The 24,547-nt window shown below is 37.0% G+C and overlaps 1 protein-coding gene across 1 annotated transcript in view; it reads right to left on the minus strand.

The window, feature by feature from the left end:
• LOC104618377 (sodium leak channel non-selective protein-like) overlaps window positions 1-24,059 on the minus strand; it is a gene marked incomplete at its 3' end in the record, with an annotated part of 42,160 nt that extends 18,101 nt beyond the window's left edge. The window contains exons 1-5 of the mRNA XM_010283951.1: window positions 23,952-24,059; window positions 21,401-21,583; window positions 6,018-6,101; window positions 4,288-4,427; window positions 3,332-3,460 (exon numbers count right to left, since the gene is read on the minus strand). Of these exons, the coding sequence (XP_010282253.1) occupies window positions 3,332-3,460; window positions 4,288-4,427; window positions 6,018-6,101; window positions 21,401-21,583; window positions 23,952-24,059 (644 nt within the window). The remainder of the gene's footprint in view (window positions 1-3,331; window positions 3,461-4,287; window positions 4,428-6,017; window positions 6,102-21,400; window positions 21,584-23,951) is intronic.
• Between the last annotated feature and the right edge of the window lie 488 nt (window positions 24,060-24,547).

Genomic DNA, 24,547 nt, shown 5'->3' on the forward strand with positions numbered 1-24,547 from the left:
TGTGTGTCTGTCAAGCAACTAAAGAAGAGCCATACTAACACAATCCACGTAATATACCGCTTATTGGCAGAAAACAAAGATATCCTGGTTGGAGACATCATCAGGGAAAAGCTGTGACAGCACAGTTGTAAAAAGGTAAGTAATAACCTCAAGGGAACACTGAGTGAGAAAATTGTCTAGGAAGAAGGCAGTGTTCCCTGAATTATAAGAATGAGGAAAAAAGATTTATCATCAAACAACAAAGAAAAACTTTCAGCTTTTGGAAGGAAGTCAGATTTTGCTGTGAATAAAAAACTCAGACCACAGTTAGCTCACTTCAGTATTTGTTTGTCAGAGTTAACATTAGAAAATGACTGAGGAGGAGGAGAGACAGGAGGTCAGGCAGTGTGGGCGTCAAGAAGGATGGAAAGATAAAAGAACCTGCAGCAGTAAAAGAGGCAATGAGTGTCTGATGAGGCTGCCACGTCCTTTCAAATAAAAAAAGAATAGCAAGATTTTAAAACGTCATTTTCAAAAGACACTTGCCTCCCTTATAATTCAGAAGGCAGCAGACTTAAAAAGAGTGATTTCTAAAATTTCTGAAATAGATGAAGTCTTGACCTCAATAATAAGACTCTACCCTTGTCACTTGCCATAGAATTCTGCATAATACGAGGCAAATCACCTAAATTAAAGCTCTTACAGGTGGCCACAAATTGGATGCTTTTCATTTTCTAATCTTGATTTGGGAGCCTGGGATCTGGTTTGCAGAAATACTGAGTTTTTACAGCTGTGGCTCATTAAAGACTTATTAAAGTTATTTAAGGTCAAGTACAGCCAACTTTGGCTACTCTCCATTGCCTGGAACAGAACCACCTGAGACAGACAGACAGACTCAACTTCTGACAGGAATGTTTAATCCTCATTATAAAGTTGAGAAATTGAACCTCAAAGATGGAAGTAAAATTTGTCTAGGCATTTTTTGTGCTTTTGTGCTCTACTACATCTCAGCTAATAAACTCTCCTGGATTCAGAAGTGGCATGTTGCCTCCTTTCTAACTACATTTTGGACCAATGTCTGCCTCTAAATTGTACTCTTTTGGCACCAGAACTGTTATTTCTGTCTCTGTATTTATTTTCCCAGCCCATGGTGGTTGTTCTTATAAATTCTGCAACCAGCTCTGGGAAGGGCAGCCCTGACCTATGCGAAGTAGGCACAGCCTAACTCCACCCAGAGCTTCTGCACTGCATTCCTCAAAAATTAAAAAAGGATCAGATATGTGTAAGTGTTCACAAGGTATAACAATGAGTATTACAGAGAAGAAGAAGTAAGTGTTTTCAGAGTAGGACTGAGCAGTATGCCAAAAGTAAGGTATAAGGCCACATGTCAAGCAGTAAAGAAAAAAAATATATAATTTTTTGTGTGAGTACCATTCATTTGTCAGAATAAACGAGGTAGCACTTCTAGGGAAAAAGTGTTTTTCAATGTAATTATAGTACTCATACATAACCATGGGAGCAATTTAAAGTTACAATTCTGGTTTGGAGATGGCAAAAGTGATTAATTACTTTCTGAAGGTGCCTATCCCAGGTACCAAAAAAGCAACTGAAATTAGATTTTTAATTTTTCAATAGCTAAAAATATATATACTTGATGATACTGAAAGAAAAGGGAGTTAAGGGTAGAAATTCAATCTCAAGTCTAAAATTTCCTTAATTCTGCATGCTTGACTTTTCCAACTTAACCCATTTTAGACAGGTTTTTATTTTTATGTACTACATATTTGACCCTTTTAACCTATTCGTATAATAAAAATTGAGGTGTTTCCATAAACCCTGCTTTTTTTTTTTTAATAATGCAATATTAAGACAGCAACCCAACACATGCAGAAGAAATTAGAAAAAGTTTTATGAGCAACCTTAAAGTTTTGAACTTAACTTCCCATATTGCAAACATTATTATGTCGCACTTCATCTTCTTCTGCTAATTTCAGGGAAAAGCTGTATTTAGTGACACAAGCAATTATATGATGCCAGATTTTCCCAGTGTTGTCTATTCCACGTATTGTTTTTCCAAACAACATAGGTAAATCACAGAATCACAGATCTTCTTATTACCACAAACAAATTTTTCACAAAGATTTTTTTTTTCTCCACATCCGTAGGAAACTGTAAAAAAATCTGTGCTATAAAGATTTTTTCTAAAAAAAGAGGAAAAGTCAGAATGAAATATCTTATTTCCAGTCTAGGTGAAGATCAGCCCCATATTTTACTATAGTATTGATTAAATAAATAAGAAAATACCCAAAAGTCAATTTTTGTTAGTTAAGAAAATACCATGTAATATCTAGCATATTCTCAAATTTTGTAACCTTTTTTGTATCTGACACTTTTAGTAACCTCATTTTATATTTGAGAGCTTATAGACCATAGTTTAGAAAAATCTTTAACAGAGTTTTATCAGACTTTATTCAGCACAGTGGCAGATTACGCAGTGTTTTGCTTTCTGTCTACTCTATTTTATGTTCTGACAAATTCAATACAGGAATAAAAGGATCCAATTTTGACTAAAGCAAAGGCTCCATAGCTAACATTTCCCTATCCAAAGAAACAGGGACAAAATGAAGAAATAGATGTAATAGAATCTCACAATGTAATGGTGGTTGAGCATACAATCAAGCCTGCAATTCAACAGGACACGTAAGCGTATACTTACCTGTGATTTTATGAGCCATCCCAGTGACAGGAGGCTATACTGTACCTCAAGTTAATCTTGTGTCTAATTATGTGCTGAATCAAAAACATGATGTATATTCAATCACCAGTGTAAAATATTAATCATAAGTATTTTCCAAAGGCTGGGTAAAAAGGGTCTCTAAATCCGAGCATCAAGTCCCAGTGACCTCTTAATCCAGAAAGCGTGTGAGATTCTAGGGGTAGTTCTGCCCTATATTTTAGGTCTGGCCCTATACCCAGATGTTCTGGGAAAAGATAGAAGAATACAAAGCAAGCTGGTGAATCATCAGTGACCCAAATCAGCTGCAAGTGGTAATGCTCCTCTTAAAGTCTTGTCTGCTCTCCTGCTCTCTCACTGGCCCTCCCCCCCTCTCTCACCTACTCATCCCCTAACTCAGACTGCAGCCCAATATCATAATTTGAAATCTCTCTGTCACAGTTAAGATTGGTATTTCTCATAATTCCTAACATTTTTCTTTCCCCAATTTATCTTAGTGTATTTTGGTGGACTACTTTTAATCTGTTAAATCCATTTTACACTTACTGACACTAACTACAATTATACGTATTGCACTGAAAGAACAGCCCCACGCCGTGCCTGCACAGGCCAACTCACCCTGGCTGTGTGTCGTCAGTCACGCAATGGTACGTAAAAGTCCCAAACATCTGCACTCCTAGGATCCCATACAGGAGGAGAAAGAACAGAAGGAAAATTGAAACGCTCCAGATTTGCTCTCCGGAACGCCTGGCAAAAAGATAAATATGGCACTGAACGCACAGGCAATGTGAAGACTCCTCTGAAAAGCTCCAGAATAGAAAAAATGTTCACACAGAGAAAGTAGTATTTCATCCTGCACAAAATTTGTCCTTAAAACTGAGCTCTCACTCTGGGCAGAGACAGAAAAGGGAGCCATGATTTTTTCTAAACCTCTAAGTTAAGGTAATTAAATCAGCTGTAAACTACAAAAAGGTGCAACAAAAAGTCCCCAAATAAAAAGTATAAAGTCTAGCCTTTGTGAAATAGTATCTAATGACTTATACAGACAAGATACGATGATGAAGTAAAGTTGATACCCAAGACTAAAAAACTCTTTCATGTTACCATTACACGGCTTTTGCCATTACATGCTGTACCAAACATACTTATCTGTGTTTGCTTGCATGCAAGCGTACCCGTACGTACACCAACACATGTACACTTGTAACCACAATGGTTAGGGCATGCGCTCATGTAGTTCTATTTACGAGTATCACCCTACTAAAAGAGTTCACTTTCATTATTAAGTGCCTATATTAATGTAACAGAATTTACTGCCACTGGTTCAAAATTGCTGGCTACAGTTATTAGCAAATGTTTAAGTTTTATTTAAATATTTGACAGTTTTGATAATATTCTAGGAAACTTGATGATTCCTTAAATATGGAAAATAGCAAGAATTTTTTGGCCAGAACTAAAACTCGGGAAGAAAATGCCCACTAAGCATGCAGAGTCATTCTCTGAGTTGCATAGTCAGTCTTCTAAGTCAAAACTGAAATCTTCTCTGTTGTTCTTCAGATAACAGCCTTACTTACTTCAAGATATTTGTTATCCTAGTTCTTGGCAGCTCAAAACGAAAATATATCCGGAATGCTCGGATCATAATGAGTGGTCGTGGAATCCGTAACATGCCCCAAGGTGACATCTGGTCAACTATTTCAGCAATTTCAAACACCTACAAACAAAAGAATTAGGAGTTTTTCTTGATGACCCTGTCCTATTCCTGTATCCATTTACAGAACTTTTAAAACTATGAACACGATACATGATTTTTATTTTCATTTTCAGTCTTCTCTGGGTTTATTTTATAGCTCATTTTAACCATGTTTTTTAAAAGAAATGTCTTAGTAAATCCTTTACTCCATTTCTAAGTTATCCTAATGAAATTCCAAAAATATACTCTGCCTATGTTCATAATGCTTCTGTCTCAGACAACTCACAAAGACTGTGCAAGCTTCTGTCAGCTGCCTGCTTCTGTGCTAGTCCTAACCCACAAGTTTCCCACAACTACATTAATATTGGATAATTTACATTTCCAAATATGAAAATCAGTATCTGTTAATGTTGCACACCACTAAGGTTTTTACTATGACATAAAAGTACATACACACAGATTGCCTTATGAGTTGCCAACATGCTTATAAATTCTCCATTTAATTCCAAGTGCATGAGAAAACTGTACATGTTCTTCTCCTAGACCGCACTTACGACACAAATTTCAGCCAAGCCACAGAACCATTTTCTTAATACACTGACAGGTTAGGCACTCCATAAAGACTGTTTAGCTTAGTGATTGAGTGAAAATGTCTTATTTTAATTCTTGTCTCTCACTCTCCGAGAGTAACTGCTTAATTTAATATTTGCTCAAAATACTATAAAAAATGAGGGGGAACCTGGCAACGCATAAACTGGATAATCTACAGTACTTATCTGTAATGATCAACCTTCACTCTACATGTGTACGTGATGTACCAAAGTTTCCCCTGTGTATAAAGCAGAAAATTACAATGTGTCTTAAATTGGTCAGAATTGGGTAAGCTATGCCTAACGGCAATCACTATAGGACTTTTACAATCTTTAGAGTATTGCAAGCCCAGTTTCACAGTCTTCAATCTGTTCTTACCCAAAAATCTGGTTATGGTTAAGGACCAATTGGTTTGCAGGACACAATTTGACCAGTACCTTAACACTCTATGTTTTTTTGCAGCATGTCCTAGTTCCCTTCTTTATGAAAATTTATCAAATTGTTTCCAAATGTATTTATTATTTTTTTTTCTGTTGTGCTTTAATTTGAATTTTGGAAAAGGTTTTGTTAGGTGTGGGCGTGAAACCCCTCCACTCACCATATGAATACTCCTACAGCATGGTAAACATCTACCACCAGAATCATTCTCCCTTCAGTTGCCTAAGCTAGTCACTGTGGCATCCTACTAGATTCAGTGGAAGGAGGTGAGCACAATTGCCATATCGAGTAAGAGATAAACAGCTCTCTGAAAACTTTTTCTTTCCTTTTAACTATGCAGAGGGTTTATGGTAACAAGCTTCAGATTAATGTGTAACTTCTCAATAAGAAAAATTAAACAAAATAAATTCTACTACTAATGCAGATATACTGCAATGTGCAGTTACGGAGCTATTGAATTCAGCACACTTTTTTAAAAACAGTTTGACCCATTTACTTCCACAACTCATAATTACTTGGTTGTGCCATACATTTTTCACAATTGAGGAACTATTAATTGAAAAAGGTAACTGAAATAATTACCTGTAAAACCAGTGACACCCAAAGACAAAAGACCATGAATCCATCAAACACACACCAACGATCCTTTACATAGGAGCTATCACCCTACAAGAGAGAGAAAAGCTAAGAGGTAAATTGTTGCTTTACTGTCAGAATTTACAAATATCATAAACAAAAGTTCTTGGAAGAAGGAAAAGTCTTCTCTGTACCACTTTCAAAATGACCCTTTTGAAAGACTCCAAAAGCCTAGTATCTGAGCTTGAATATGCTGGAAACACATTTTCTGGGTGAAAAAATGTTACCTTCATTTTTCTGTAGTACTCTCCTCAGCTTGTGTCAAAAAGAACTTACAAAGAGACCTAATATTTACACTTTGATGCAAATCAAAATACACACAAAAAAAGAACACTGAACTCACTTTTCCACTGTATCGCCCATTACAAAATATTTGCACAGGAAGGTAAGTGTAAAATGCTAGAAAACTAATATTGTGTTGTTCAATTATGTAAATATTGTTCAACAGCTTCAATTAAATCAGTATCATTTTACATTATTATTTTCATCAGTTTTCAATCATTTGTCATGTTCTAAAAAAGTCTTGCCATTTGCAAAACACAAGACAGTAACCACTGTCTCATCAGAGTCTAGGCTTTCAAGTTTCTTTAGACATTTCCTGAGCAGCTCTTCACCACTTCAAAATGACAATTAATTCTTTAGACTTCATTAATAATAGGTACGGTGAAATTTTCAAATTTGATATCATTGGCACTTCATTAATTGTGTAGCACAAGAATTCAGAGCATACCTTTGCACTACTGAATAAAAAAACTCGGGAAAGAAAACTGAGCACTGGATCCTTGTTGAGCCACATAGTTTCCTACCTGTTCTCTGGCTCTGCTTTAGACCTCTTCAATTAGGTCTCGAAAATAACACCTAAGCATAGTTTTGGTCATAGTCCAATCCAGAGAGTACTCCTAAAGGAGAGCATGGAGAAGACTGCATCCAAGCTCAGTTTCCTCCACACCACACTATTCTCAACCACTACTCCAACTTGCATGCTTAGATATCCTCATGTCTCACAATGACTTGCAACACAGGCCCTCCACTGCAAACTATAAAAACACCTCTATGGTGGCCTACTAATGCCTCACACTTTACTTCAACCACTGAACTGAAAAAAAACTCTACATTTACTAGGTAGATTGCAGCTGAGAGTTAGCTAGCTTCATGTACCCCATGGATTGTACAGGAAGTTGGGGACCAAATGCATACAGATAGATGCAGCTTGTTGAAAGAGGGACTAGACCAGACTAGACATAAGGAAAGTGGATATCCCAGTTTCATGTCATGTAGCAGTAAAAACATATGCTGAGACACTGGCAATGTATCTCAAGATACAGAAATACCCCTTTCCAAATGAGATTTCTCCTAACAGATTAAACATATCCTTCCCTGCCTTACACATTATCTGGCTCCTTTTCTCTCTTTAGTGTTCTTCCAGATACAAACTAAAGTGTTTGACATCCAGTTTTCACAGGTATAATTGGGGAAAAAAGTTATTGTCAGGTCTCAGGAATCTTGAAGACATGACTGGACTTTGGCCTTTTACATCATTCCTGGCTTGATACACATTGTTTCTTATCTCAGTCACAGTTATTTCAGTCTACCTGTACTTGTTTTTAAATGTCTTAGCATTTTCATTGATTCCAAAAGCACAGGCAAGATGTTTTGTTTTAATCTAGTATTTTCAATGACGTACACTACCCTAAAAATGATCTGTCCTTTCTTGCAGTAAGTGACAGCAAGATATATTGTGTAAGGAGAGACAAAATATGCTTTTTTTTTTTTTTTTACGTTTTATTTCAGTTGTAAAATTCTTCAAGGAAGATTACTTACTTACTACAAGGAAGATACTACGAAGTAAGGATATAAGGAAAATAGTGTAAGTGATTTTCAAATCAGAAATGAAGGACAGAGAACTTCAACACTGCTTTCAGACGGAGGATTTTCTAACATGTAAGGATGTTACAGTTCTCAACCCAAGAATTAAGAGGAGAAAGACTGCAAATCAGGGAAGCAACAGAACAGGAACTTTTGCATCATAATTTTAACCTGTCCTTGCTGAAGAAAGTAGAGTTAACTCCCTTAGTCTGAGCTATTCAGAGCTCTTCACTCAGAGCTGAAGAAACTCATCTGTTTCAGTGGTTATGTTCAGTAACCATGAGGCAGATACATGTTATTTCTCTGCAGAGATCAACTACCAACACCCTAAATCCCTTACCCCTCTCTCATCACTCCCTGCTCCCTCTTAGTGAACAAACCTCCAGTGAGATTTCTATCAACATGCAACTTCAATTGTGTCCTTCAATGGAGACTCTGAACAAAGATGCCGATTGGTCTTTCTCTCACTGAAGAACTCTTTGAAACTTACTTTTCTTCTCTTAAGCACCCTTTGTCTAAAGCAAAAATTTTTCCCCGAGTTGTGCTGTACAGATCTGAGTACCAACTCGAGTTCCTGTATTCACCCTCCTCTGAATAACTCGTCAAGTACTCACTCACAAAGCCAAATCTTTTTTTAGAAATTGCTTTTTCTCTCCACAATACGTGTGGCATGATTGAAGCAGCTCTGCTGTTTTTTCCTTACAAAGGAAGGTGTCGTGACCCTTTCCAGCCTTCTCACCATTCAGGCTGCTCCACCACCTCCCTTCTCTCATTGTCACATCAGGCCAGCTTCCCTCCACTACAGCCTCCCTGTCAGGGACGCTCTCACTGGACCACCCACAGAAACTTAGGGCACCTGAATTACCTCTGTAAAAACTACTCATTTTAGGGAAGGTTCTGGCCTTTTCCACTTTGCATGTAAGGAGTGAAAGGGTTAAACACCTGACAATCACTGGCTAAGACCTTAGACATGTAACTTTTGCCTGACAAGATTAAACTGACCTTGAGCAAGCTCGTTAGGCTTCCTGATAACAGGAACTCAGAAAGGGCTGAGATAAGAACCAAAGAACTAGTTTAAACTGACCCCCTTGTACCATTCTGAGGCCGAAAGACTGAGGAGCTAATACAGTGACTATATATGGACAGAGGAAGCCTAAGTTCAATTAGCGGGCAGTGTGAGGAAGACTATGGACGACCACCTGAGGGTGAAAAGACCCTAACTCTAATTTTACTGTGCATGCTTGGACTACGTAAATGCATTCCGGGAACTCATCACCGTAAGACTGCCCTTTCCAGGAAATCTGATATATATGTATGATTTTTCCATATATGAACTGATGTGCTTTACTAACCTGTTGAAGCACTCATGCTGGAGCGATCCCCAGTGCTGCCCACAGCTGCAATAAAGAATGCCTGCCTTCTAAAACTTCAAATTAAGTGTTAGAGGGTTTTCTTGCTGACTTTTCGGTATCAGGAGGCTTTGGTGAAATAGTTTTCGTATTTGTCATTTGGCTGTCAGTGGACGCGGTGGGGAATCTTTAATCCGTTTATACTGTGTATTGGCATATGGGATGTTACTTGGTGTTGGAAGCATTTTTAAGGCAGGACCACATCCTGCTTAATGTGAAAATCAGAATATACTTTTTAGTATGAAACTTGGTATTGACTTCTAGTACTACTTCCATGAAAAACCTAATTCTGACTAAACACAGGCTAGCACTCACATATTAATAGCAATAAACAGTGAGTTTCATTCACATGTGAAAAAAGCCTTGGGTTGAAATTCCACACTCATGATCAATGGCAGCCTGTTCTTAAGACTTAGAAAGGAATACAGATACATGAAATTTAAATATATCTGGTGACATCTTACCTAAAGTAGCTGAAGTATAGCAATGTGTTAATCCCTCACCCTTTTTCATCATGGCTGCTGGAATTTGAGAATTATTGATGAGGTTTGTTTTAGCATTTTTTTGTGAACGCACTGTCCCAGACCATTTACATTATGGTTTATAATTCTTTGAAACGTGACCTAAAAATTTGAAAAGATGAAGGATTAGTACTGTAGACTAGAAGCGTCATGATGAGACTAATCCAAACCTCTTTAAAGTCATTAAAGTTGCTGACTCCCTACTGCCTACAGTGGACAGTGGATTCTTTAATGTGCACAGCAAGTCCTGAAAGCCTCTCCAGCAACATGACTCACAATCTACCTAGACAACAAAATCATTTGCTTCTGACAGAGCAGTGGATGCCAGTCCACTTACACAGTCCATGACTTGGGACAGCCTTTGGAAGGCTTTTGTGCAGTAAACCATGCCCTCGCTTAATGCCTCTCCCAGGCAAACAAAGGGCTGCTGCTTGACCTCAGTGGCCTAGCTAACTAACTAACAACTATTAAACCCAAAGCTTTTCAAGATACATGAACAATCTTAAGCCCAAAGCAGCAATACTGCTTAGCTGTTAGATGGCTCAATCTTTTCATTCTTAACTAGAGGCCTGTTCATTATTTTGTAATACCCTTCCTAGTCTCCCCAAACAGTTTCTCCAAGGGTGCTTCCATCTTTTCCCGCAGTTCAGCATCACTGTTAGGCTAGTACACAACCATGGAAACAGCTTTCTTGGTAAACCACGCATGTGGAATGGATCGAAAGTCTGCCTCTCTCTTAGAGATGCTAATCTGAATTAATAAAATCTGACATCCTAAAAGAACAGACAAGCTTAACATAACACTCTGTAATTAAAATATTCTCTGCTCTATAAGCACTTAATTTTTTATGGCAATGTTGCCATAACTAAGGAAGAATATCTCAAGTTCAGCATAAGATCTTAGTGTTTCTTTACTTATTCGATAATAGGACCAACAAATAAATCTCCTTCCTTCTCCCTATATTCTCCTTATTTCACCAGTTTTTGTCTAATTTTAGCACCATTACATTAACTGAGTACAATGTATTAGCTCATTTCTTTAATTTTTATTTTCATGTGTAATACTAATACCCCAAAAACAGCACTGAGATGCCAGAAGATACACTTTCTCAATTATAACCAAGTATTAGGTGCCCTCAATGGTTATTACACAAGTTCACAGAAAAAAATCCCAATTTTTTAAGACCTAACTGATTGGAAATGTGAGCCAATACAAAATACAGACAGAACCACTGGCAGAAGTCACTCCAAGAGAGCCATTACAGTGTAACTTACACCAGAAGGGAAGACTAGCCAGACTGTAATTCTTTAATAAAAGTTTATTCTATTATCAACCTTGCTGAAAACAAAGTACTCTACAAAATCAACATCCGAATTGCATAAAGCAATCTGCTAGAAGATTGATTATGTCTGCTAATTTTATTAAGCAATTTCAGTATCTCATTGGTAAGGTAGACAGCTTAGCTAGATGATAGCACAGTCATCTCCTAGGTTATTTCTGCCCTGCTTATCTCTTAACGTCTCAGGAACACCTTATGATGAACAGCAAATCCCTGCAAATGAAAAGCCTCCTTTGCCTCCCTGCTTGCCTTCAGGAATTTCTTTTTCCCTCTCATCCCTGACTACAACCTGTTCTCTGAAGCCTTCCTTCCCACCTCTTTCCAGCTGCATCTGGGGGAAAGCTAAATAAAAGAAGTGATGTGACATTTACTCTAAGTAACCAGATTTATCATAATTTGCTCTGGAAAAGAGTCCTGTAGTCTTGGGTCTGTCATTAGAAGAACCTTAGTCTCCCACTTTTCTTGACAGTCTCTGAAAGATGGTACAAATGCAAAGAGACCAGCAAGCTCGGTAACAACCAGCTACTTTGCTATTCTATCATGGTCACAGTGGAGGTAAATAAAGCAACAACTCCAGCAAATTCTCCAGATGACCTTGTGGGCTCCTTTGTGTAACACTACAAATAAGCATTAAGGGATGGAGGCTGACATTTACTGGCATTTTAGGAGCAGCACTCAGGAGGAAATAGAAGGAAGAGAGGGAATCAGAATTTGGGACTATCAATTTTCATTATAACGCAAAAAGAGCAAGCCAGAAGAGAGGGCACAGCTGTGTTAAGGAAAAAAAGACTCACTGTCGCTCCCCCATTCCCTTACTCCACACAAATACCACAGCGCACAGAGGTGGGAGTGAGACAAAAAAATTAAATCAGAGCTCAAGGGAGCACCTTGCCTAACCTCTCTCTCCCCTCTGCAAATGCAGATAAAGATATATATACACACACAGAGGTTATGTATCTCCTACCCAGTCGCACGTACGCATACATCCCTTATGTTTCTGGCTCAACTTCAAATGTTCCTTATTTCCTTAAAAACCTGAGTTTGCAGGTCTCTTTAGTAGCAGAATGATGTGGACAATCCAGCCCAGCACCCAACCTGTCACGTACTTTCAACATTTTCCTCATACAGAAAACAGAATGAAGAGATACAGCCTAATCAAAAAGAAAAGGCACCTCTGACTTCTGTTCTTAATTGTCCTCTTCCGTCCCCTCAAAATAAAAGTATTTCTCAAATGTGTCTAACATTAGCCCCCTTCTTCCTTCTTCAGAGCTTTGCAACTCCTTCAGTTACCCTGGGGACAGACTGAAGCAGGACCTCAGACAGACAACTCTCAGCCGCACTACCTACTTAATGTCTATCTTCTACTCTGTGTAACAGAAAAAACTTCAACCTGAAGCATTTTATTACACAACAACCAGCAAATTACACACTAGCCATCTTTTAATGCAAAGTACTTCTGTAACTGTAAAATGATGATCCATGCAGGAAATGAAGAAAACTGTGGATTGCTTAGCTAAGACCATGTTAATAACCAAAGAAAAACTGGCATATTTTAAAATGAATGGTTACCTCCAAGTTAGCCCTCTGCAACAGTGATAGTATCACTTCAAAATGAACCAACATATATATTATTTAAAAGTCTGTATCGGAAAAAAAAAAAGAAACAATAAGGGGGGGGACGACACAGCTCCTCGTTTCTCTATGTCATCTTTCTCTCATGAAGTGTTTTCATTCACAGTGAAAGAGCTTATTTAAAATATAGTCACATAACAGCAACTGATTTTTTAACAGCCAATGGAATTAGAATTGCTGTGTTAAGCTTAACTCTAAATGGTTATAGTGGGTGTAATATCACTTTATCATTACTGAGTTAAACAAGTTCAATTTGTAATTACTCATGTATTGTACTGAACTGCTCCATCAGATGCTTCCAAGTAACACATTACTTAGTGCATAATTTATCTTTGTCAAAACATGTAATATTTATAGTAATGTTGTAGTCTATGCTAGAAAAACATTGGCAAAATCATTTGATGTAACAGCACATAAGACAAAGTTTCTCTGTTTATAATTAAAACAATGAAACACAGCTCTTGCTAGTCCTTTGGATTAGAGGGTGATTCCATGCGTGTTACAGACACACAACACATACAGTTCCAATCTATCATTACCAAAAAGATGTAATCGCTGCAGAATCACTACTTCATCATTTGCAATAATTAAAAAAAAAAGATTTTTAAGTTAATTTGTTGAGATTTTCCGATTATTGTAGGAACTACCAATGAAGATGTAAAGCTATTTTATTCATTAAAGAACAGTCTCAAAAGTATTTTTAAGGGACACTAGATTTTTGTTAAGTTATGGAAATAACTTCACCAAATTTATTATTTCATGTTTCATATTGTAACAGGAGGTTTTTAAACTATAGTATTTCACCATCTCATTTGTTGTTTCTTACAGAAAGAAAAAAGACACACCAAAAAGCCTGTAAAGGAAGAAACAAACCTGGCCATGTAGTAAGAACCAAGACTTTCACACAAACAGACACCACTTTACTTGCTAAAAGTCCTATAACAGTGTTTGCTGTAAAATAACGGGGGATGGGAGTGGGGAGGGGGAATTGGGAGGAGATTTTATGGGTTACCACACTGAAATCCTGAATTTCATTTCCCTCTCCATGTGCTCATTTGCCAACTGTAGACTCCAGTTCTACATCTAGTTCCACATACACGGACATCTGCTCATGCTTGGAAGTACTCTCCAGCCTTGAGAAGGTGATGTGTCTTAAACGCTGCTGTGCTCCATCCAGCAGTATTCTGCCCTCCCCCAGCTCCAATGTTTATGGTGGATCATAGAATCATAGAACAGTTTGGGTTGAAAGGGACCTTTAAAGGCCATCTAGCCCAACCCCTCTGCAAGAACCAGGGACATCTTCAACTAGATCAGGTTGCTCAGAACCCCATCCAACCTGACCTCCAATGTTGCCAGCAATAAGGCACCTACTACCTCTCCAGGCAGCCTGCTCCAGTGTTTCACCACCCTCACTGTGAAAAATTTCTTCCTTGTATCTAGTAGAAATCTACTCTTTTACTTTAAAACCATTACCACTTGTCCTATCACAACTGGCCCTACTAAAAAGTTTGTCCTCATCTTTCTTAGAAGCCCCCTGTAAGTATTGAAAGGCTGCAAGAAGATCTCCCCAGAGCGTTCTCTTCTCCAGGTTCAACAACCCCAACTCTCTCAGCCCTTCTTCAAAGGAGAGGTGTTCCATCCCTCTGACCATTTGTGTGGCCTCCTCTGGACCCACTCCAACAGATCCACATCTTTCCTGTGCTGAGGGCTCCAGAGCTGGACACAGGACTCCAGGTGGGGTCTCACCAGAGTGGAGTAGAGGGATGCAATGGTGGATTTGGATGTAGATGTTTCAAGGTGAAAGCTTTCACTCTGAAGCATCAAATACTGCCTAAAGATTGAATAGGGAGATGTGATAGGCAAGCAGTCTCATCTAACGTGACAAAACTCAGATTTATAATCATCATTCACAGCTCTCCCACAACAGAAAAAAGCCACAATGATGAAAGTTGGAATAGATAAGAAGGAGGCACTTTTCAGAAAGAGGATTTTATTATTTGGTAATTAGTATTACTAAAAGCTGGAGAATCCATTTTATACTACAGAGACCACAAAAAGTTTATTGAAACAACAATCTTAATATAGTTGTAAGAAAGCAATATTTACATTTGCGGTGGAGAACACAATACTTTGAGATGAAATTTTACATTCAGCTTACTGCCTTAAAATCCCACACAAATTTCATCATTTTCATGAAAATACAGCTGCAGAGAAATGTTCTTATTCCCTTCCACAGGGATATGGATATCGTTAGGATTTTTTCATCTTATGTTTTGTTTTATTCTCTCAAATTAAGAGAGAAGACAACATGGGCATAAAATAAAAAGATACTGTTTAATTATAGCATACTTCCCCGGAAATGCAAGTTTCAACAGAAAGGCACATTAGGGATGAAGTTCCCTCTCTTCCTACCTGAACACATAACATGTTATCCGATCTGTTGATTTCACTGCTATCCCAGTATATGTGTCATTTTACTCTGACATGAAGCCACACATTAAAAATATAATGACTTGATAATAGCTGCATTCATGAAGAAAATCAGTAAAGTAATCCTTGAAAGTGCTATTTGAAAGAGAAAAAAAATTAACATTACCAAAAAGTAAAGTTTTGTTAATCTAATTGGTCTGTATCTTGAAAAGGCAATTTCTAAATACATTACGAAAGTCAGTATGTTGTATATTTTTTCTTAGCAACTTTAAGGTTAAATTTTGATTACCATGGTAAGTCATTAAGCATTATACGGACATATATTTCAATCCATGCCCAAAAATAATTTCTCACTAAAAATTTCTATGACCTGTTGACTGTTCAGAAAAATTACTATTTTTATTTTAGAAATACTGCCTATGTAAGTTCACTAAGTAATTTAAATGCCTTTGATTTTCTAATACTCTAATGCAACAATGGTGCAAAAAGCCCCACTGTGCAATATGAGTCATTACTTCCCTGTAATAAACACTCCAACAAAACCAGGCACAAGTAACCATAGAAACAGGTGCGTATATTCCAGTGCCACGGTCTCTAACCTTCCCTGGCCCACAGGCAGTAACACCCAACCAGCAGCATGCTGCAGGCAACTTCATATTTGTTTTCCTCATGATAATCAGTTTTAATTTTTTTTAACTTCCTGTGACTGGAAACAAGCACCGGAGCATTTCACTAGCAATGTGATCCCAGTAGGCTGGGAACAGCCATCCTTGCAATGGACACAGGCGCTTGGCAAAACAGCAACAGACAAACACAGGAAAAAGGAGAGACAGAAGAATCAACTTTTATAGACTGAATGTCTTATTCAAATAATGGTTATCAATACCTTTTGCTATGAAATAGTATTTAAAACTAACAATCAATCACAGCTGCCAACACCAAAATAGTCCAGTATTTTTTAAGTTAAAATTTAAGACAATTTGAATAATATACTTTTTGCCAACATAGAATAGCATGGGACCTGCACTACACATCTAGGTTTCCAACAGCATTATACATAGCACAGAATTCTGATTTTTTTTAATATAGATATGTAAAATAATTTGTCATAAGGACAAATAATTTCTAACATACTCCCAAGAAGTAGAGTCAAAGGGCAAACTCAAATCTGAAATCAACTGGGTCATTTTTCATGTTTGCTCTGTGAGCTTTTTACTATCACAGGTAAGTAGTTTTCTCTTTTTTCCCCTCCACATAATTATACCCTGTTTAATCAAAGCATTCCACTGCCCGTGCTCTCCAGGTCGAGGTTCTCACTTCTGTTTGTGACTTGCATATTCCTAAGACTGAGCTTTCACCACCAGCCATCACGAGCACATCAGAGCGTGCTGACACAGGATGATAGCAGCCCCATATTCTGTTTTACTACCTGACTTTTGAAAACAACACAATTTCCTAATCCTTAACTCATTTATATGCCCTGGGGTGTAAGTCACAGAGCACAGTAATTTCAGAATTTCCACCTTCTGTTTTCAGTCGGTAACACAGCAGAAACTCCCTTCACAAAGTTACTAAAAGCTGGTGAGCCAGATGACGGTGTTTCACCACAATTCAACTAATATTTCCATCACTTATCAGAAGGATTAAACTTATTTTGTCATTTCTCCATTTTTGTTAGATGAAGGTGGAATGTTTAATATTGAAAGTACTGAAAAGAAGACAAAACAGATACTTGTAATAAGGCACAGTAAACAACAGTTCTGTAATCCATAACTGAAGACAAAACTTCTGAATTGGGATGATTATGGAAGAAACTCATTTAAGCATAAATGAGTTAATGCCATAAGCATTAAAGAAGCAGCTGGCATCCAGTTGTCTGTATACTTTCTGTAGTGCCCACCCGTCCATTGACAACAAATCTATAATAACGAGCTAGAGTAATGGCTGACTGAGCTACCTAAAGGCTACGTGTCAGCCTAGGTACTTTAAGCTACCCTTTCACTCAATGGAAAAAAACAGGCCAGAGAAATTACCTTTTGGAAGAGCCCGCTTTAGACACAAACAACTAATTACAGACAACTGCAGACCCTCAAATTGGCACTGATGAAACCTACTAAAAGGGTTTCTATTTTAAGCCCAGAAATCTATTTTGTGCAAGCAAAGGTAACAAAAAGTGTCAGAATATGTGAACAGACATGAGCGGCCACTGGAAACAGCTGCAGACCCCAGTTCAGTTCATGGCAACCAGAGTATTTCATCACAACAAAAAAAGCCCGACTCCACCGCACGATGTTTGCACTACAGGTGGAAAACTCCTTATATTGCCAGAGAACTGAATGTACAGAGTTAAGCTCACATGGCTCAGGTAAGTCTCCAGCCTGCTCCGTCCTTGGTGTTCTCCTCTTGAGCAGAGAGCAACTACAGCAACCAAAGCACCCATCAGAAAAACGATGAAAAAAACGTGCTCTCTGCACAGGGCTATCAGTGCCTGGGAACATCCGATACGCTGAAAGCCAGAGATTTCAGCTAACTGGCCTTTAGTACTAGACAGAAGCAAACGAAACAGCTCCCATCTATCTGCGTTGGTAGAAGTTTATGCTTTGTTTCAGTTCCTACATTAATTCACCGAGAGAGTGTTGAAAGCTCATGGTGCAAGCATTCACTTCAGCTCCTCGTGGGACTACCAGAGTCAGTGAACAGTGCTGAGTGCTGCTGAAATAAAGTCTGACAAATCTACTCGCAACTACTTCAGTTAGCACTAAAGTTTTGCTGTGAAAGTAGTAGAAATAACAATGGGGGAAATGTCAAGGACCATTACTTCTGACTTTCTATGATCTCCTTTGTTAGCTGACGTGTTACAACTGCACAGTGAAAAGAAAGAGATTTCTATTAAATCCAGTGCACTTCTTGTGCTATATAAAAAAATCCTAATTTTCAGCATGATGATACTAAACTAAGTGTCAGCTAGGCTTTTTTAACAAACAGGAGAGAGAATTCTCACACTTTTTTATTTTACAGCATTACTCTTCTAACAGAGGAACATGATAAACCACGCCTCCTTTTCACAACATGATTTCAATGTAGGTTTTCTAATACCATCACAACTGTGATTAGAAGCCGCAATGAGTATGTGGTATAATGAAGATAATTTCACATACCCTCACAGTGTCCATGGAGTGAAACGATATCCATTCATATCTTATTCCCTAAAGTCTGAATTTTCACCTGACATACCTGTTACTTGGTTCTTTTTTGTTGTAGTGGATGTGAATTCTTCCATATCATGGACATCGTTTCCTGAAAGTTTCTCAGATTTTGGCACATTTTCCTCTCTGGTTATTTTAAAATGCCACCTGGTGCAATTTTGTCTAATACATGCAATTTACCTGTAATATTTCTCTATCTCCCTATTTCATCTCCTAATACAAAGGCCGAAAGTAAAAACTTCTAATAAAGATAAGATACCTTTAAAGCAAGGTATCCTTACCTTGCTCATACCCATCTGAGATGACCTTCAGAAGACCTTATTAGAAAGCAGAAGGTAATTTTTGCATCACACTCATTAAAAGAAATACAAAGTCCTTCCATCACAGGTTAGGCTCCCTGCTTTCTTTCAGTAGTCTGATGCTCATCTAATATCACATCGATTTCAGGTTTGAGAGTTATCTTTCATTTCTCTAATTCCAACCCACCTCATTTTTTCAGTGAGGTGATCATTTTGGAAACTTTCCTTGAATCAATGAACAGACCTATGGCAAGCACATACAGTCATGTCATAAGTGACATATGAGTGGGCACATAAATGTAAGTTTTGATTCTGAGGGACTGCGAGGGTTGTCAGGTTACAAGTTGACTCATAAACTATTTCGACAGACACAAACATCAGTTAATTCATGCTGCTCTCAGAAGCCTGCTAATCCATCAGTAAGTTATGCAGTAGACATAAACTGCATATGATTGGGAGACCAGTTTAAATTTTATTCAGGATACAGTGAAGGAGATTGATCTGCTTTCATTTAAACAGACTTAATACTTCCTTGATGCAGCTGATGATAGCAGTGCTCTTTCATGTCTCGGGCTCCTCGGTCAGAAAGAAATCAGAAGCAAAGAATCACTGAACTCTATTTACATTCTGGGAAATAAAGACCATGCAAACAAATCTAGGATCAATTGAAGAAAGTGGAATTCTGAACTGAAAAGATAATGAAAATACCAATGCCAAATTGAATTCAGGAATTTTTACCATTGCACTACATTTATTACATTTTATACATCGGTACACGGTGTGGTACTGTGCTGTCCAAAATTGCATTTATTTCATATAAGTCTGTAATTTCATTCACAAAACCAAAGTAGTATATTATGGTTGCACACAGTCTTAAATTTTTAGATTCTTTATACAAATATAAATCATCAGTAGCAGTCAGTAAAGATAACATCCAGCTAAATGTGGAAGTCCCAGTTTTATGAACCCAGTGAATCAGAGGTTAGTGACTTACCTAGACTTTGCCTATGTTGGCAAATCTTCACACTCTCGGTATTCTGGCAATCACCTTATTATATGTTTCCTGATAAACTCCAAGTAATACAGAGTATTTCTGACCTAATAAAATATTACTTAGAGCATAAAAAAGTGGCTGCCAAAGAAGTAAACATATTCTGTAAAAGGCTAGTTGATAACAAACCTATCACTGTTCACTGTACCAACATAAAAGAGATTCCTGACTCCTGCTAAATCACTGACACTACATTCTGTTATTCAGCCACCCTGGTACCAGAGGAGCTTTATGTTTCAGGATACTATGATTCAGCCCATATCTGCTGAGCAGACATACCAAAGTATAGCTGGGGAAAACACTACACTGTGAAGATGGTCTATGTTAATGTATTTCTATCTTACATGAGACAATAAAAAACAAAACTAAATTAAGTAACCTCTTGAAACACCCCTGAGTTATTCACTGAATTGAATGAATGATGAGATTGGACATCACATTAGGACTGGGAGACTTTTAAAAGTCCACGACAATGATAACTATTGTTCGTGCTCCATTGCCAAACATAATTAAAAAACACCAGTTTGATGTGAACCATCATCATGGAGGCAAACTCTTCTTGGAAGTGCACAGCGGTAAGAAAAGATACAAGGGACACAAGTTGGAACATGGAAAATCTGACTGAGTATTAGGAAAACAATTTTTTGCATGAGGCTGGTCAACCAATGCAAGAGGCTGTCTAGAGAGCTTGTAGACCCTTCATCCTTGGAGGGAATCTGAGATTCACCTGGACAACCCAAGACATGGGCAACTTCATCCAACTGTAACTGCTTTGGGCAGCAGGTCAGGCTAGATGACCTCGGAAGTCCGTTCCAATCTAGGTCATTCTATGACTCCATGAATAGCGCCAATGAAGGCACTTCATTTCAGTGTAACTATATTCACTGATGAATGCTACAAGACATTAAGCTGTAAGCAAATCCTCAGCTGTTAAAATTTAAACAATCTATATTTGCGTAACAGTGGTTATGTCTAATCTATTCAACTGTATTTTTATGTACTAAACAAAGAGTAACATGTCAGTGTGCAAATTAAATAATCTGCACTGTCATGGATACATGTATAACATCATTTGTTTACCAACATGCATTGTATTAAGGAAAAAAATCAGTAAAGCAAGATAACGTTCTCATTTATCTCACAGTAAGACATCTGTTCTTATTTAAAGAAACTAACCACAACACAACACATACAACCTCCTGAAATGAAAATCAAAGTTCTAAATCCATATATGGATCTCCAGACATTTACAAAATATTCTTGCTAGTGTGTTTAGCTTATTTTTCCATTCATTCTTTATATTAATACAATGAAACTATCTCTTTCTTAGTAGGAAACCATTATTATGAATGTTGGAATTATATTTTGGTGGGATTAACTATGCAGTAAAGCTGCATCTTTCTCAATCTGTCTTTTCAGTTTATATGCCATTGTGTTGCCTGCAGTTAAAAACAATCATAGCAAAAAGAGCTTTTTGCTCTTTTAACTGAGAAGTTAAAAAACAAAGATCAAATGTTACCAGCATATATTCAGATCACTTTCTTAAGCACATGTAGAATACTGTTTAAATGCTTACCTTAACTATCCCACGGATATGCATTTTTGCTATCATCTCTGCAGTGTAAAGAAACATCAATAGTGTATCAAGAGCAAATGTCACATATTGGAGAGGAGGATAATGCTCAAAGGTCTTTGGAGTGTTCATACAAACAGAAATAACACTGATGATGGCACAGATTCGTAGTAAAGAGTGTACCCACTGTAAAAAAAAAAAAAAAGACATTGTGAGAATACTTTGATGTTCAAAAAAAGCTCAAATATTTAGTCTCCATAACTTGTACTGGAACTTTTTCTAAATGCACATTTGCATTTTTCTTTTACATCTTGATCCATATATTAAAGGTCTTCATCCAAAAATAAGCACTCCTGACTTTATTTTATTTTACACATATATATAAAATATGTAAAATAAAATATGTGTGTATATATACATGTATAATTTTAGTAGTTCATTTGGGAGGTTGTACAATTCAGAAATCAAGAATTACGAGCCAGGAAACTGAGAGTTAGGATTCTATCATTGCTACTTTGTGGCTTTTGTAATCCATTTTCTTTTCAAATGACAACTTGTCACGCTTACGTGCAGACAATAAGTGGAATTAGTTGACGATATAAATTGTGTGAATACTTTAAATAAAAATATCTGTGGAAAATTTTAGTTCCATATTTACATGAACTGATTTTTAAATCAGTTTACAATTCCAAAAATTAAGTGAGAAGCACAGGGATTAAAAGCATCCTTCCTTTTTGAAAAGAATAAATATAAAAGAGACTATGCCACAGAAAGGTACTTCTTAATATCAGAATTCACTTTTGTTCCAAACAAGTTTTGCTGCTATAAGAGAACAGTTCATTTCTATGACTACTTAGGTCTCAGTCCCATTACTATCATTATTAATAAGGCTGCTATTTAGTGCCAGTCACAGTGGGAAGTCTAATGAAAAAGCAGAATGTATCAATACAGGGGTTTAAAGGTTGGATTTTTTTTTCTTTTGACTCAAAACACCATTGAAACATCTCGAAGACAGAAAACTGTAATGAATCAGAGTTGGTAAGGTTGTAGCTATCAAAACAGGAAAAGAAAAAAAAACACTTCAACAAGAAAAATATTCTCCAAACAAAACCCACTGAACTAAAGTGTATTTATAACAATTTTTCATCAGGGGAAAACTTCTACACTCATTTACACCACCTCAGACCTTTTGATATCAAGAAGATTTAAGAACACTCACCTAACTTAATACTCACTACACACTCACCTAAGCATAATGATATTTGACCTGAATTGAATACCTCTATCATTTGCATACTCTTAGCCCAAATTAATAATTTGGAAATGGAAGGCACCTGATGAATGATCTCTTATGTCTCTTTAATACCCACTTCTTTTCAAACCTTGTTTAAACTGAAAAAATTAACATAAACATTAAAGTGTGGCTGATATAAAAACCATTCTCTGCCACAGTAAAATGTCAGTTTTATACATGCTAAGCAATATACAACTAGTCCATCCGTGTGACAAGAAAAATATTATTCCATCAAAAAACTGTGTACTGTGTGCTGAGAAAACAGGTAAATAACCCAGCATATATTTCTGCAATGATATTTTGAACTTATAACTGTAGTCAATACAAACATTCTACTTAAGATTACTTAGCATGAATTAATATATGGGTGTTGTCTTGTAAATGATTTAGGTGTTAAAACTCAGCAGCAAAGCGGAGGGGGTCTGGCATCCATACCACAATTGAGATGATAGTTCCATTAAATGAATGTAATGCCAACAACATGTATTATTTCAGAATATCTGACTTTCTGCTTTTACGAAGTAAAAATTTATACATTACTTTCTAAGAGAATTGCAAAAATGACTTCTCTGCAAAAACATGAATCACTCAAAATATAGGAATCCTAGATGCACACTGACTGATGAATAAATAATAGTAATAACCATATTTATATGGTAAAGGCATTTTATTAATGCTTCACATTCTACTAATAGCTCCTCCCCCAATGAAGCTTTGCCCAGTTTCAAGCTGTCACACACTTTTACACCTATCTATTTCTTAGAGCGGGCTGTAAGTTAAGTGATACAAGAAAAATGTGAGCTGTACTTCAAATTAACCAGCAAAAATACACTTTTATATTCATAAGTGATGTAAAAGGAGAGATCTGAAAGTCCAAAGTGTCACCTGCTGGCTACCACTTTAGCAATGACACGTTCCTTTTAACGTCCTTTACAAAAGCTCATTTTACAAACTTAACTTCCTAATGTGTTTTTTGAAATTAGAAACAGAGACACTGAATTGAAAGAATGGCTGTTTAAAAAAAAACAATCAGTGAATGAACTGGTTGGCAAACACTGCTTGATTGCCCCCATCAGTTTCCAACAACCAGAAGAAACCTTGTTTAGTTTTGGACTTTTTACAAAAAATAAACTGGTAGATTAGCAACTATAGCTCAATACTTTCATCTGGCAAATATCTATTTCAGAATCTTTTGTGGAAGTCATAGTTCAACAACACAAGTTATATTTAAAATTAGTAACTACAGAAAGAAATACCTACTGGTTTGTTAATCCACAGAATATCTGCATTGTCTGACAAAGATTCATCAGGACCAAAATCTGTAACCGGCTGGGCTTCCACCCTTGAACTTTGTTTCCTTTTTAGCATCCTGAAGTTAACTTTTGTTATCTAGAATCATGAAACTTCCTTGGGGAGAAAAAAAGAGAAGACATTAATTCACTAAAACCATTTTATAATGAATTTGGAACAGTTTTATAAATAACCTAAAGCATTTTGTTTTCAGGCAAACTGCTTTTGTACTTACTGGCTAACAGGATCTTCATTTTATTAAAAAGCTTTGCCTATATAAATCACTGACATGGCTCTCGTTAGTTTACAAAAATTTACGTAAAGGTATGCAACAGAAACAATTACCAGAAACAGCAACGCTGGCAGAAAATTTGTACCAATATACAAAGAATGCTATTGCTCTGAACTTAAAGCCGGAGTAATCATTGGATGGATTTGACCTGGAGCCATTTAATTTAATGGTGACATTTCCATTTATTACACTAGGCTAAGATAAAGCCCAACATGCCAAAGGCAAACAGGCGATGTTAAGCAGCCAACAAATATTCTTTACTGAAATCGGAAGA

This window comes from Phaethon lepturus, unplaced genomic scaffold (assembly GCF_000687285.1).
Source record: "Phaethon lepturus isolate BGI_N335 unplaced genomic scaffold, ASM68728v1 scaffold1923, whole genome shotgun sequence".
Lineage (NCBI taxonomy): Eukaryota > Metazoa > Chordata > Aves > Phaethontiformes > Phaethontidae > Phaethon > Phaethon lepturus.